This window comes from Onychomys torridus, chromosome 17 (genome assembly GCF_903995425.1).
Source record: "Onychomys torridus chromosome 17, mOncTor1.1, whole genome shotgun sequence".
Lineage (NCBI taxonomy): Eukaryota > Metazoa > Chordata > Mammalia > Rodentia > Cricetidae > Onychomys > Onychomys torridus.
Genome location: NC_050459.1, coordinates 37249460 through 37266473, shown reverse-complemented (window position 1 = coordinate 37266473; position 17014 = coordinate 37249460). Strand labels below are relative to the sequence as shown.

The following is a 17014-nucleotide window of genomic DNA, read 5'->3' as shown; positions in this document are numbered from 1 at the left end:
ACAATTCTCATAAATTTAGATGTTGCTTTTTATGGTTTAGAAATGTGTGCTTCCTTTAGAATAAACACAGAGGTTAGGTATCTAAAAATGACCAGGGGACAAAAGAGGATCTGCCCAGGAAGGATTTATTGAATGTGGAACTATAATAAAACAATGGAGATGTAGAACAGAAATATTAAAAGGGATGAATGATGGGAGGACTGAATAGTGACAGAAATATTGGGAGGGATAACTAAGGGTAATGCTGTAATGAAATGATATGAACACCTACTACTATAAAAGCATCCCAAAATATATACACATATAAAGTGAATTTAAATGAAGTCACCATACATTGAGAAAAACTTGACATCTAAAGCTACCAAATAAAACCCCCAGAACCCAGGGTGGATTACAATTTTTTGAGTTGTTAGAGTGCTACATAGAACTTCAATCAATACAGGCTATTGCCCGTTTGATTGTGTACCAACTACAACTAATGGTAAGACACTACTGGTGATGATAACATACCTAGGGTGTATAACATAGAGAAATATAGATGAAAGACAACTGGAAACTTCATTCATACTGGAGAGTTTGATATATGTCTTAAAGGTGCTATATATGCTACTAGAATAGCCAAGTAACCATCAGTCTAATCCAGCAGTAATACATCTGTACAAAGCTGTAGTAATGATCTGCCTACAAAATGTATTCACTGAATGACAGTAGGAGTGGATAGGCTGTTAGGGGAATCACCAATCCATCTGTAATTGGATTTAAGATACACTTCATGATAGTGAACCCATATTTGATGTTGTTTATGTGGCCAAGAATCTTAGACTGAAGTCATGGGACCTAGGTGGAAACATACTACTACTATTATACTAAATAAGTATTACAAGAAAATGACTCATAATAACATATTATATCTGTAGTTCAGAGTGTCCCTCAACCCTCATCAAAGAACTTCTTCATGCACTGGATAGTAAATGGCACAGAGATCCACAACAATAGAAACAATAAAGTTGGAAGTCTCAGTCCTTCACTTAGAGATCTATGTGAAGAGGGAAATGGAAAGATCCTAAGAGCCAGAAGTGATAGATGACTTTATGAAACTTGCATTCTCTACATACAATAAGACAGACACACATATGAACTCACAAAACTATGAAAACAAGACTTACAGAAGCTCAAGTCACAGAGAATCTCATCAGGAAGGAGAATTGGGCTCAAATTCCCATCCCTAAAAAAATATAATCCAAATATTTTGTGGAAAAAAAAAATGAAAGATTGTGCAGCTCCACCCCTAAGCAGGAAGTTCTTTGTAGGTTGAACCTGCTAAGAGTAGAGAAATTAGTTTTCTTCAATGGAGTGAAACAGTATATCAACCCCAATCACTGACTCACTCAAGGGCAGACCTGATGATGGTGAACACAAACTGAACTCCAGGTTTTGTTCAGTCTTTCTTTTTTCTTTTTATTTTTTTGTTTGTATTTATTAGAGAGAAACAACATGAAGTTGGGTAGACTGAAAATGTAGAAGGGATCTAGGAAAAATTGAAGGGTGAGTAAGAATATAATATAAAGTGTAAAATCTTCAAAGAAATAGAGTAAAAATGATGGAAGAGTCAATGCAGCACTCTGGCAGGTCACTAAGCTTCCTGACACTAGCAATCTTAATTTGTAAATAAACTTGTTTCTACCATTTGCCTTCATCAACTTGTAAAATACACTGGTCTCCCATTGATATTTTCTCAGCTGTCTACCAAAGAAAGTTAATCCTACACAATTACTCTACAATTCTAAATCCATGAATTAGATTTAAAAGTTGTTGTATGAAGTAGACAAAGCATCTACATCTACATGAGCAAGTGTACAAAGTCTTTGAGATATTTATGACCTTAGAAAGGAAACCAATAGGAGACACTTGATTCTTTGGAGCAGAGATTCTCAATGTTTCTAATGCTAAAGAGAGGATCTTATAGCTAGACACAGGAATCTAGGACTTTCTCCATGACAGACAAATAAAGGAAAGAATTCATGGTCTCTAATGCATACTCAACCAAATGAAAAGGAACAACAACAACAAAACAAAACCCTTTGCTACTAAGATGGGCTTTACAAATGCTTCAGAAGCAAGGACATAACTAGAAGGGACCATGGGCATCACTGCATCTGGTGGTAAATCTTTTAGGACATTTATTGTGAAGGATAGAAGAAAAAAAGTTCCCCTAACTCCCTTCTAATAGTTCAGATCAGGAGACAGCATTTCCTTTCATTATTTCCTTTCCCTTCAATTTTATCATGGTGACTCTAGAGTGTTTAGAGTGATAATTACATTCTTAACTGTACAGAACTTGTGTGGTAAATGGTTAGCTATTGGTGAATTTGATGAAGTTATGGGGAGAAAAAAAGGTAGGGTAAAAGATAACATCTGAGGGTCTTCTTGAAATCTCTGTTTGTTATAGATATAACAGATTTTGGATGACAATGTTATCATTTCTCCATATTTCTGGATGATGGAATTATTGCTAACAGTAACTAAATTAATACCAGTCTAGACTTGCTCAATTATTCCTTAAAGTGTTTTTTTAACCTTCTGTTTGTTACTGGAATTTTAGTCATTAATTCTGACATACATTTATTGGTACAATCTTAATATTACTATATTAGGAATAAATATTTCCTTTCCACATATCATCAACCTACATGCTATAAGAATTATTAATTGTAAATTAAAACATTTACATATAATGAATATTCACATAAGGATTTTGCACATAATTCCATAATGTTGTCCTTAAATATCTTTATAAATTATTTTTCGTTTGTAGGCTCTTGGGACTGTAGTTGGTAACACAGCTTGTTCCTTACTTGACTACTATTTTAAAATAATTATAAACTAGGATGAGGATCCAGGAAAGGATAGATAGATCAGTTGGTAAAGTGAATGTTTCACAAGCAGAGGAACATGAGAATGAACCTTGGCAACAAAATAAAAGCCTGGTTTAGTGATCTGTACGTGCAGTGCCAGCAATGGGGAGGCAAAGACATGCAGATTACTAAGGCTTGCTGAACAGCCAACCTCCCCTCTTTATTGAGTGCTATGTAAAAGATGAACTTTGTGTCAGAAACCAGGGTGAAGAGTGACATAGGACAGATATCCAAGACTAACTCTTGAAGTCTACATGAACACTCACACACACACACACACACACACACACACGCACACACACACACACACACAACTACATGTACTCATATGTTCATATCAATACAAACATAAAACAAGTGGATAAAATATTAAAATGTAAAAAATGAAAGCATAAACAAGGTAAATAATTTCTGAGGAACCAATTTAGGATGGGCTATGGCCTCCACACATATATTAACAGACACACAAGCTTCACTTCACTACTGTACACATGCACCTTCACTAATAATAATACCTAAGAAAGAAAATGAAAAATACACATGAGAAAACTGTACAGTATGAGAGAGGCTTCTGACACCCATGGCTATGCCAAGGCAATGATAGAAAAGAACATAAATGTACTAAAAGAGCAGGAAAAGGTTTAGTGTTTTGTATTTAAATTAGTATCACTGAAATACAAGAGCGAATATGAAATTATTTAAAGGAAAATTTGAAAATTAAAACATTCAGAAACAATGGGGAAAAGAGGATAAGTTATTAAAAGCTGGTAGTGTATTAGAAATCAATTTGCACAGGAACAAGTATATTTTACCACAATCAAACAGAATATCTATGAACACTGTTGACACACCTTGGAATATAAATTGATGTAAGCCCAATTGTTGCTATTTTATTTTCTAACCTGACTTCATCATGATTTACTTATATTTGCCCTTTCTTGAACTTTTTCCTTTAGTTCTTATGCTCTGATTGATCAATTCTGCCAGAAGACACACCATTGAAGACCAGTGCTGCACGCAACCAAAGTGGGGACTAAGAGAGCAAAGCCCTCTGGTGTCTGTGGGTGAGGCCTTGGTCCATGAGAGAATCATGTTCCTTCAGCTCTGCCTGTGGATGTTGCTCTTTCTTTCTGCAAGGTCACCAATTGCACATGCTAGGTACAGTAGCCCTCCAGAAGTAGTGATACCTTTGAGGGTCACTGACCCTAGTAGACATGATATTTCCCCAGACTGGCTCTCCTACAGCCTGCGCTTTGGAGGAGAGAGACATATTATCACCATGAAACCCACGAAATACTTCATATCCAGAAACTTCCTGCTGTTCACATACAATGAGGAAGGTGATCTCCTTGAAGAACAACCTTTTGTGCAGAATGACTGCTACTACCATGGCTATGTAGATGGAGAACCTGAATCCATGCTCATTATTAACACCTGTTTTGGATGTTTGCAAGGCATAATAGAAATAAATGGCACAGCTTATGAAATCATGCCCAAGAACCTGACATCCACATTTGAACATCTGGTATACAAAATAGACAGTGAGGACTCAGATTCATCTTCCATGAGATGTGGGTTAACAGACGAAGAGATAGCAAGACAAATGAAGATTCAAGAAAGCAAAGCCTCCACACTTATGCAAAGCCAATATGAGAATTGGTGGACCCACCACAAATATCTTGAATATTATGTGGCAGTTGATAATAAACGATATGTTTACAAAAACAATAATGTCACAGCTTGTATGCAGGAAATGTTGCAAGTTGTCAATGGAATAAATGGTTATTATCTTCAGATAGATATTGAGGTGGTGTTAACTACACTGGAAATTTGGACTCAAACAAACCATGTCAATGTAACAGAATCCATAGATAAAGTCCTCTCTAATTTCTGCGCTTGGAAGAGGAGAAACATTGACAATCGCATTAGAAATGATATTGCACATCTTTTTGCCCGGCAAGGATATAGTGGGTATTTAGGACTAGCTTATGTAGGTACAGTTTGCACAAATGCTAATTGTGCAGTTAACAGTTTCATGACAGATTCAATTCAAGACATGGCATTCATTATAGCACATGAGATGGGTCATAATTTGGGTATGTCTCATGATAGGGATTACTGTACTTGTGGGTTACCAGAGTGCATAATGGCTGCATATCAATCTAGTTCCCCTAAATTCAGCAACTGCAGTTATGATGATATGTATTCATTTGTTAACAGAAGAAATTGTCTATACAACATTCCAGATATAGAAGTAACAATAAACCTCACCTTGTGTGGGAATAGTTTAGTTGAGCAAGGAGAGCAGTGTGACTGTGGATCCTCTGAATCATGTCAGAATGATACATGCTGTACAGAGGACTGTGTGTTCAAACCTGATGCTGAATGTGCTTTGGGGCTTTGTTGCAAAGATTGCAAGTTCCTGCCAGCAGGTACCTTGTGTAGAGAAAACAACAATGAATGTGACCTTCCAGAGTGGTGTCATGGAACTTCAGCTGAGTGTCCAGAAGATGTATACAAGGAAGATGGGAGTTCTTGCGGAGATGATGGTTACTGTTATAATAAGACATGCCCTAAACGCAAGGAACACTGTCAGAGCATTTTTGGTGAGAGAGCTAACAATGCAGATGAGACTTGCTACATGGAAGTGAACACACAGGGTGACCGTTTTGGTAACTGTGGTAATGACAGCTATAACTACAGGAGATGTGATGATGCTAATGTACTCTGTGGACGAATTCAGTGTGAAAATGTGGAAGAAATTCCACAGAGGCGAAACCATGAAACAGTACATTGGATTCACTTCAATAATGTCACTTGCTGGAGTATGGACTATCATTTTGGAATTACCACAGAGGACATCGGAGCAGTGAGAGATGGCACAGCTTGTGGTCCAAGCTCTATGTGCATTGACAGGAAGTGTGTCCCTAACCCTTTTTTGTTTAAGAACTGTTCAGCCCAATGCAATAAGAAAGGAGTCTGCAACAATAAATATCACTGCCATTGCGATGAGGAATGGGAGCCACCAGACTGTCTACTAAGTGGCTATGGAGGTAGTATAGACAGTGGACCAGCGCCAAAGATAGATAATAGGAGCAGGCGTAGGAGGAGGAAGTTAATGCAAGCTCTTTTAATTCTTTTTTGGGTTTTGGTATTTTTAATTCTTCTCTTGATTTGTCTAGTCACAAGAAGGAAATCAGCTGAAAAATATGAACCAGAACAAATGTCAGAGCCAGAAGATGAACCTGAACCTGAAACAGAAAAAAAAGGTGGCACTAAAAGTAAACATGAAGCTTCATCTAAGAAACGTGAAAAAAGTCAAAAGAAAAAAAGTGAGAAAAGTAAAAGTAAAAAAGACAAAAAAAGTAAAAAATAAGAAAATATTTACTCTCTGGGAAAGCCATCATTTACTAACTTGTATAATTCTGACCCTAATAGTATCACTGTGTGTGTTAGAAATCCATGGTCAGAAATTCTGGAGACCTTCCTGTTTGGATATCAAAACCATTCACCATCAAATAAACGGAGGTCCTACCACACTCATATTTTCCTTTATTTTCATCATTTTGTTGCTGTATTTTTAATGGAATTGATGTCTGTGGGCCATTAGCATAAGTCCAACCCATGGTCTTCTGTATGTGTTTCTTTGCATTTTTTTTCTCTCAGCTCTAAAGCCCTTCCCCTTTTCAATCTGCTTTGAAACATAGAGAGAAAGAACCTGCAAATACCATTTCCTCATAGCAATTCCTATCTGCTAGAATCTGCCCCCTAGGAGAGCCAGAGTGAGATCTGAAACTTCAGGTTCTGAGGATGGTTGCTGCAGTCTCAGCTTGTACCTTGATGGTATCAGTACCTCTCACTCTGCAGGAGATTTTAACAGATTTGAAAACTCACCAACAGACCTGTCCTAGTTAAGTAATTACTGTTACTATGAAACAATGTTACCAAAGCAAATCAGAGTGGAAAGTATTAAACAAATTGCTAAACAGTCTTATTAATAACAACCCAGAGCCAGATACTGGGGTGAAAGCTGAAAGATCAGACGGATAGAATAAGCCAGCCACAGGTTCTTACTACCACTTAGAATCCTCAGCCCAAGAGAGGTACTTCCTGTATACTCACACTTTATATACCTTTCTGTGCCCTGACATCTTACTTCTTCTCTCTGTCCAGCTACATCACTTCCACTTTCTGCCCAGCTCTATCACTTCCTGTCTGTCTGTACAGACATACAGACCTCTAAAACAGCTGCAAACACATCTTTCCAGTCTTGAGGGATAATGCTATTACAAGTTGACCAGAAATTTAATATCTGCTTTACAGAGAATGTATATCATGAAACTATAGCTTCCTTGAATCTCTTCAAATCTAACATTTGCACAGGATTCCAATCAGCTCATACATTTTTGAGCATTTGGAGTCCGGATAGATTAAGGTTAGAAGTTTAAAGCCTTAGGCTGTTTCTCAGTAACCATGCAATGCAATGCTGAGATAGAGTCACATTTAAATTCTTCTGTCTGGGTCTGAATATCTCTAAGATCTGTTTTAAAAAGATTTTCTAAAACTTTTATCTTGACACTCATTTCATCCAACCTTTTTAATGATAAAAATGATCAAATGGTAATCATGATTGACATTATGTAAATGCCATCAACATTAATTACCCTCTATTTAATTGTTTCATTTTCAGACCACCCAATGTGTTATAGAACAGAGACCAAATTCTCTCCATTGTGAAAATGTTTCCTATTTTTTAAAGTGGGGAAAAAAATCCCTTTTAACTAATTTCTCCCTTTAAGAAATCTTAATTGGCTCACCAACTCTGCCAACTGTGTAGAACAGTAGAAGCCTGAGGGAGTTTGAAGGCAGCTACTTAGTATGGTAGCAGTCTGAGATGGGGATCCAGAGAGAGCCAAAACCCATCAGGAGAGAAGAAGGCAAAGAGACTCTGGCCCACGTGGGGTGGAGACTTTGCTTGTGGGCAGCTCAAGCCTGAGCCTCAGACCTCTGCAGGTGATTTTAACCCAGATTTGAAAACTCAGCAGCAGACCTGTCCTAGTTAAGATTATTATTGTTATCATGAAGCACCATCATCAAAGCAAGTTGGGTGGAAAGGATTGATTTGGCTCTCATTTTCTTATCCATCTCTATCATCTACAGAAGTCAGGATAGAAACTCTAACTGGGCAGGAACCTGGAGGCAGGAAATGAGGCAGAGGCAATGGAGGGGTGCTGCTCCCTGGGTTAATCCTCCTGGCTTTTTCAGCCTGCTTTCTTAGAGAACCAATCATGAACAGCCCAGGAGTGGCACCACCAAAAAGGGCACAGACCTCCCCCATCAAACATTAAATGAGAAAATGTTCTATAGACTTGCCCACAGCCTAAACTTATGGGGGGATTTTCTCATACAAAGTTTCCTCTGCTCAGATGACTATACTTGTTTTTTTTTTCAGGTTAACATAAATCTTGCCAGCAAAACATTATCCACTCTAAAGATTCAACACAACTATGAAACATCACACCAAGTATTCTGATCTCAAGTCTCTGAGCCCTCTACTGTTTTCAGATAAGCCTCCCCCAAATCTCTCCATTGAGATTATCCTACCACAGTCTGGTAACACCTTTCATAGCCATGAATGACTATCCACATTTATTCCCCTTTGTCCAGAGCGACGCATTCCAGTTAGCATGCTTGGACAACTCAAGGATGCATGTTTCTAATGATGGAGAGATACTGCACTTTATTCCTATTTGAAATCTGAGTCTCACCATTTCCCATTTGGGCTAAAGAAGAGAATGAACACAGCAAAAAAAAAAAAAAAAAAAAAAACTGTGAATATAAATATAACACAAAGTATCACTGAGAACACAATCAACAACATCCAATATCAACCAATGATCACAGTTAACACATACAGCACTGGTTGACTGAATAGATCAAGAAACAAAATCTATTTATCTGATGTCTACAAGAAATGCATCTTACCTTTAAAGATAGATTCAGCCTTAGAGTTAAAGTGTGGACAAAAGTATTCCAATCAATTGAGACCAGAAAGCAAGTAGGCTTACCTTTCACAATATCTGCCAAAGTAAACTTGAAGTAAATATAACCAGATGAGATAAACTGGGACACTTCATTCTTATCAAGGGAATCAAGAACATCTTACTGTCTTCAACATACATGCACCATATTCTGGTGCTTTCTATCTCATAAAAGAATTTACTACTGGGTTTAAGACATAGATTAACATCAATCCATTAATAGAAGATGATTTCAATACTCTACTTTCTCTGGTACACATGTGATCTAGACAAAAATAAATATACAAAGAAATAACAAAAATTATTGACATCATGAATCATAATAGACTTGATATTAGCTACAGAATATTGTACCAACACAGGGAAGAATACATACGTTCCTCTCATTGGCACATGAAAGCATTGGGAACTCTTTGAAAGGTCCTGATAAAAAGACAAAGAAAACTTCAGTTCTGTGTACTTGTCCAGGTAAGCTGAGCTGGGCCCAGGAACTTGAGGAAGTTAAGTTTTTAGATCTTAGGAACTGGACTTTTCCAATGAAAATCTATGGTTTTCAGTCCCAAGACTGCTGTGTGCTTGGTCTATGACACACTTGAGATAGCCTGTGTTCCCTCTGCACTACACTGCTTGGTAAGCTCCCTGCTGAGTCTCTCCCATTCTATGATAATGTTTTTCTGATTCTGTCCATGTACTGCAAATAGTACATGAATCAGTGCTATTAAATAAACTTTCAGGCATGAGACATCAGTGTATATAGTCCTCCTGACCCCAGCTTTCTGTCCTGTTCATTATCTCATCCATGGCCTTCCCCACTGAAAGTTTGTAGTTAGAACCCCGACTTGTGCAGATACAAGTCACTGAAGCTGTTCTGAAATTGGGGGACACAAAGCAAAAAGTTACAAGTTCAAAGAGATGAGATAACTCATTGTATCGTATCTGATGATAATGCAATAAAACTGAAAACTCAGAGACAACAAATCTTTCAAATATATGCTAGTTCATAGAGATTAACCAAATCATCATTGAACGATGGGTGAATCTAGGAAGAAGTAAATATTTTTAAAAGAGTTTTTCTGAAACTAATGACACTGAAAACACAATGCAACCAAACTTCTGGGATACATAAAAAGCAGTCACAGTTCCAAGAACCTTCATTAAAAAACTAGAAAGACCTCTAGTAAATGACCTAATGATACAATCCAAAAAAAATTTAAAAACAATAGCAACCTTAAACAATAGCAAGAAATCATAAAAATCAGAGCAGAAACCAATGAAATATAAACAAAACAACACAAAAACTCAATTTTTCTAAGAGATGATTCTTTGAGAAGATAAGCAAAATTGTCAGAAACTTCACCCAGCTAATTCAAAGAAAGTAAGAGAGGACCTAAATTACCCAAATCAGAAATGAAAAGGGAAATGTTACAGTATATATCAAAGAAAATCAGACTATTATAAGGGATTACTTTAAAAATCAGTGCTCCTCATGGAAGTGGTAGTGCAACACAGTGAGTCACATAGTAAACACTTTTATTCATTTATCTTTACTTGAAGCATATATTGCAAAGAGTCTGGTTGGAGGCATCCCATCTCTGTTACACTATCAATGATGAGCCCTGACTGGAACTCCCCTTGGTTACTCATTTTTTCATTTTCATCTCTTGTTTCTTATTAATTTTATTTTATTTAGCAGGAAGGGGGAGTTTACAAGGGCAGAGGGTGGGCACAAAGGGACAGGGAAATGAATGGGATGATTACTCATGATGTGAAAGCACAAAGAATAAATAAAAAAGAAACTTTAAAAAAGTAATCCATTAAGCTGTAAAACATGAAAGAAAAAGAAGAGGATGGAAGAGGTTTTCAATCTAAGAAGAAGTTAACAACCTAAAAAACAAAACAAAACAAAACAAAAAAAAACATTAAAAATTAAAAGATTGACTCCAGGTTGCCACCTAAAAAACAGGACACTAGGAAAAACACAGGGATCACCCAATGACAGAGAAATGGATGAGATCTACATGAACAACCTGGACGACAGTGGGAGTAATGAAGGGCAAGGTTTGAGGGAAAGAAAGCTTAGGGAAGCAGGAGATCCCAGCTGGATCAAGAACAGAAAGGGAGAACAAGGAATAACAGACCATGATAAATGATGACCACATGAGAACAGGAATAGGCAGAGAGCTAGAGAGGTCCCCAGAAATCCACAATGATACATCCTCTGTAGACTGTTGGCAATGGTCAAGAGAAAGCCTGATCTGACCTAGTCTGGTGATCAGATGGCCAAACACCCTAACTGTCGTGCGGGTACTGTCATCCAATAACTGATGGAAGTGGATGCAGAGATCCTCAGCCAGGCCCCAGCTGGAGCTCCAGGAGTCCAATTGTCCAGAAAGAGGAGGGACTATAAGAGTATGAATTGTTGAGACCAAGATTGGAGAGGCACAGGGACAAATAGCCAAATGAATGGAAGCACATGAATTATGAACCAAAGGCTGTGGAGCCCCCAGCTGGATCAGGCCCTCTGGATAAGTGAGACAATTGAATAGCTTGATCTGTTTGGGAGGCATCCAGGCAGTGGGACTTGGACCTGTCCTTAGTGCATGATTTGGCTGTTTGGAACCTTCGGCTTACACAGGGACACTTTGTTCAGCCTGGACAGAGGGGACTTGACCTGCCTGTACTGAATCCACCAGGTTTAAATGAATCCCCAGAGGAGTCTTGGCCCTGGAGGAGATGGGAATGGAGGGGATTAATTAAAAATCCTTACAAGAGAGGGAAGAGGGATTACATGAGCAAGGGGAGGCGAAGGTCATGATGTAGAAATCTAAAGAGACAACTGAACTAAGCTCAAAGAACTCAAGAACTTTAGACAAAGAGCTGTGGAATCTACGTGAGACCAGACTAGACCATCTGCATTCAGGACACAACTGTGTGTAGCTGGGTCTGTTTGAGGGGCCCCTGGCAGTGTGATCAGGATCTATTCCTGGTGCATGAGCCAGCTTTCTGGATCCTGTTACTTATGGTCGGATACCTTGCTCACCCCTGATAAAGCAGAGAGGGGCTCTGTCCTGCCTCAACTGAATGTACCAGGCTTAGCTGTCCCCACCATAGGAGAACAGGGTACTGTTGGAGGAGGGGATGAGGGATGGGGTTTGGGGGAAATGTGTCGGGGAACAGGATGAGGGATGAAAGGGGGATCTGTGGTTGGCAGGTAAATTGAAAAAAAAATATGAAAAATTCAACCTAAAAATCCTAGAAATGATTAAACAGATACAACAGTGTGATAGGAGAGGGAATAACTTTATACAAATCAACAGCATTCCTATGAACTAAAGTCAAACATTCAGAGAAAAATCAGCGACTATAGGGTCTGGGCAGCCTAGTCTAGGATCAGCATATGACTACCTGCCCAACAGGTTGCCTCTGGGGCAAGATGTCTGTGGAAATGGACTCTCACTTGGCAGTTGTCCATGGGACCATGTATGAATTTGCACAATCTGTGCAGCTTATAGGCTCTTTTCTCTCTCATTATATTAGTGATTCCTTGTTAATTTTTTTTGATAAACATAGGTTTTCCACATTTTTCACTTGCAATTCAGTTTTCTTAAAAATCATTACTTTGAATTTATTCTCTAACAGATCATCAACCCACATCTGTGTATCACTGAGAGTGTAATGTCTCATGTACAAAAGGAAAATATGATCATCATTATAAAGTGACTGAATGCTCAGCATTTTCTTCCACACACTGATATTGTTGTACTTGCCTGTGGGACCTAGAATGAAAGACATTCTATGTAGTAGAATCATGTATGAAACAGGTTACAAGGTCCTAGTGAATGCCCTTGTGGGGCATTGGTGGCACACGCCTTTAATCCCAGCACTCAGGAGGCAGAGCCAGGCAGATCTCTGTGAGTTCCAGGCCAGCCTGGTCTACAGAGCGAGATCCAGGACAGGCACCAAAACTACACAGACAAACCCTTTCTTTAAAAAAAAAAAAAAAAAACAAAAAACAAAAACAAAAAAAAAAAAACAGAACAATACAAAATAAAACAAAACAAAAATGATAGTCTTATAAACACACCTTCCATAATGTTACCCATCTGCTGTTAAAGGATACATATGGTGCGTTGATCTTAGCCCATTTTGGAGCCTTGTGTGTGATTCTATTTATGAGATTGGAGTATACATTTTCAAAGGTAAATATTTGACCCAATGGCACAGATAGACTGTGTGCTGGCTTGAATTCACAAGCTTTCCTCCAAAGCCTCTTCATCAGGTCCTGTCTCCAATTCCCTGCCTTTATTTCCTACCCAGATGTCCTGGATTGTGGGCTATAAGCTGCAAGATGAAATAAACTCTTTCCTTCCCAAGCATCACTTATTTTTCACTTTGTCAAATGACTGACTTAGAAAAATTGGCTTTTCAGCATTGTTTACTCACAGAGGAAATATAAGAAAATTTTCACATGGATATGCTTCAAGGTTCTATACCTACAGTGCATACAAAAAAGATTTATATTCATTTTAAACACTGTATGCATTCATAGAGTGAAGTTTTATTGACCAACTGAGCTGTTTGTACTTATATATGCATACATATGTACAACAAAAATTAAAAACTTAAAATCATTTTTTTAAGGTAACAAATGTGAAAAAGAGCAAAGAAAGCTGTGTGGAGGGTTTGCACAAAAGAAATAAAAGTGGAAGTGTAATAATAATTTTAAAAGTAAAGCAGATAAATATATTGAAGAAGGAATGAAACAGAAACTCTGAGTCCAGTCAATATAATCAAAAGAATACATGCACTAAAGAAAATGCTGTGATCAACACATTTGAAAAAGGAGGAATACCTGAAAAACCTAAGACCCTAATGCGGAATGTGCTGAACAAGTTTAAAAGAAGAAAATAGATTTATAAAATGATTTCATCAGTCGGAGTGCATCTGTATGTCTTTGTGCAGAATACAAACACACAGATTTCACTGGAAAATCTGAGGTGTTGGTTTTCTGTTTCTATTTCTTCAATCCAAGCATCAATCCATGGTCATCAGGCTTCATGGAAAGTGCAAAGATGACCCTCCAGTTGAGACATCTGACTGTCCTCCAAGTGATGTTTCTAGATCTACTTATTACAATATTATGCAAGATCACAGTATAGGCACTGAACCAATCACAGCACAGAATTCCTGAACTAGGAGACTGATTAATGGGCAAATCCTTACCACAAAGCACATGAAAGTAAGTACATAATATTGCAGTCACTAAGCAGAAACTGTTCCTTGAATGTTAAGACTATTCAGAGTTACTTGAGCTAAGATTTTCAAGAATTTTTTTAGAATTTCCTAAGTGTACATTATATTCCTAATTCTACTCCACATTCTCCCCCTTAAACTCCTCCCATGTCTTCCCAAACCCCTCTCAGAGTTATGATCTCTTCTTAATTGTTGTTACATGTACACTTCAATATTTGTGTTGCTCTATATGTTACAGCAGTGCAAGTTTTAAAATAAGTATCATAACATGTTTATATAATTTACACATATGCATTTGCACTTGCAACCTGCTGAGTTGATTTAGTGTTGCTCATATATATACACATATATACATTAACATGTACAGACATATATATGAACATTTAGATATATACCTATGTATATACATATAAGCATATATGTGCATATATATACATATGTGTATGTACGTATGTGTATATATATATATATATTTGGGTTTCAAACAAGGGAATTGATAATCTATTAGAAGGTTTGTCCATGGAGAAGAGAGATTCTCCTCTCTCAGTAGCTATTAATTTTCTGTAGATATCCAATTAATGTAGATACTTGTGAGATTTCCACAACCTGTGTTCTCTTGTCAAATTGTGCTGACATTAAAATATATATTATTAAAAAACCACAACCACCACCAAATTCAAATTCACAAATGAAAAATGTTAATAAAATTTAAGAGTTAAAAGAGTGTAGGTACCAACTATCAGACCTGTTTACAATTAAAGAAATTCACACAAACACATGCACAAATATCTTTCAAGGTGAGGTATACTCTTTCCTTCTTAATTGATTATCTTCTGTTTGAGGTCTTGGATAGTCTGTATTTCAGTCATTCATTTTTCACCTTTGTTAAGTCATATATCTTTATTATTTTCCATATTAATGGCTATGTCATCTGAACAGAGAATATTTTACTTCTTATTTGGGTAGTTTTTTATTTCCTTTCTTTTGTAACTACACTGTTGATGATTGCCAATGCCATATTCAATAAAAGTAAGGACAATGGATATTCTTGATTTGTTTCTTATTAGATGGTGAATGTTTCAGGATTTCAGCATCACCCGAAGTATTAGGTATGTTCTTTGCAGGGTGTTATGGTGTTAGTAACAGATACTCCCTTTATGTTTGCCAATATTTCTTTCTCCCCTTCTTTTTCTCTTTATTTTTATGGACAGAATCATTTTATAAAATGTATTTTTACATTTCATTTTATTTTTGAAATTATATTACATCTTTTCTCCTTTTTCTTTGCTCCCTCCAAATTCACTCATATAATCCTTTTTGTTATTTTTCAAATTTGTGTCCCATTTTTTCATTAATTGTTACATAAATATAAGTGTCCACATGCATACATATTCTTGAACTTCACCTGCTAGTATTTATAATGTAACTTGTATGTATGTTTTAGAAGACACTGTCTTGCAACAGGAGACCTGATCTTATGACTTTCATGTGTGGCAAACCTCCTGTTCTTAGAGGAATGCAACAGACCCGTAAATCTACTGCCCCAGTGCTTGGTTGCATCCCAGACAAAGAACTTAAGAGTCTAATGTTGACAACACCACAGACTTTGGACACAGGACTAGAAAGAACTGATCAACATGTAACATGGAAACCTCCTCCCTAAGGACTGACTAGCTCTCATAGGATCTGAAGGAGCTCTACCGGCTGCTGAGGGAGAAATGCCATCAACAACCCTATATAGCCATAATGCCTATGAATTACTGTTTGCTGGTGAGGCCATTGTACTTGGAGGAGAACTGGCTTCTGCCATTTTCTTTAAACAATGGAATTTCTAACAGCATTCAAAAATTTTACAGCTATAGTAATAATAAAAGCCAAAATTTGGAAACAGCCCATAAATGCATCAGCTGATGAAAGTATCATGAAAATGTGACAAGATATTTTCCACAACAAGGTATTATTCTACTGTTAAGAAAAAAACAAAAATTTAAATTTTCAGGTAAATTAGTTGAGCTAGAAACAATTATCCTGTGTAAGGTATCCAAGGCCCTTATATCCAGAGATAGGTAGCCTATTCCTCAACAAAGAAGCTTCTATTTGTAGCAATGGAGACCATTACAGAAAGTCACAACTTGTCAAAATTTAAAGATCAATTAATGTGAAGTACACATCTATAGTAAGTACACGGTCACCACAACCCCAGACACCAAGTCCCCAAGGAACATTGCATGATCATATTTAGATATTCTGATATTGGAATCATACATAACAAACTATCATATCTTCTTGTTGAAAATTTTTTTGTTTTTTTTTAGTTTCATGTGGTTTCATTGTAAATTGTTGATGCTTGTGTTATAAGGTCCTGTTCAGCAAGTCCATTTCTGTGGCAAAGAGTTCAAGCATATCCCATATATTCTCATCTACCAAGTTCATGGTGTCATGTCTTATGTTGAGGTCTTGATACACTTACAGTTGAGTGGTGTGCAGAGTGAGGAATATGGAACTCATGACATGCTTCTAAGTATAGACATTCCCTTTGACTAGCACCTTTGTTGAAGGTGCTGACTTTTCTTCAGTGTCAATGTTTGTCTTATATGTAAAAAATTGGGTCATTTTTAAGTGTGTAAACTTATATTAAGTATTCAATTTTATTCCCTATTTACCTGCCTTCCACTTTATTACTCTCATGTATTTAATTTTTTTCTTTATTGTTATTAAATCAAAATGCTATTTTTATTACTATGTCACTGTAGTGTAACTTAATATCAGGAAGGATTATATTTCCAAAAGGCCTTCCACCATTGA

The 17014-nt window shown here is 37.0% G+C and overlaps 1 protein-coding gene across 1 annotated transcript; it reads left to right on the top strand.

Moving 5' to 3' along the window:
- The first annotated feature begins 3972 nt into the window (after window positions 1–3972).
- On the top strand, window positions 3973–16753 carry LOC118597747 (disintegrin and metalloproteinase domain-containing protein 26A-like). Its single transcript, XM_036209425.1, has 3 exons — window positions 3973–6016; window positions 6098–6247; window positions 16569–16753. The coding sequence occupies exons 1-3, from the start codon at window positions 4006–4008 to the stop codon at window positions 16751–16753; spliced, it is 2346 nt and encodes a 781-aa protein (XP_036065318.1). The 5' UTR covers window positions 3973–4005.
- The last annotated feature ends 261 nt before the right edge of the window (window positions 16754–17014 follow it).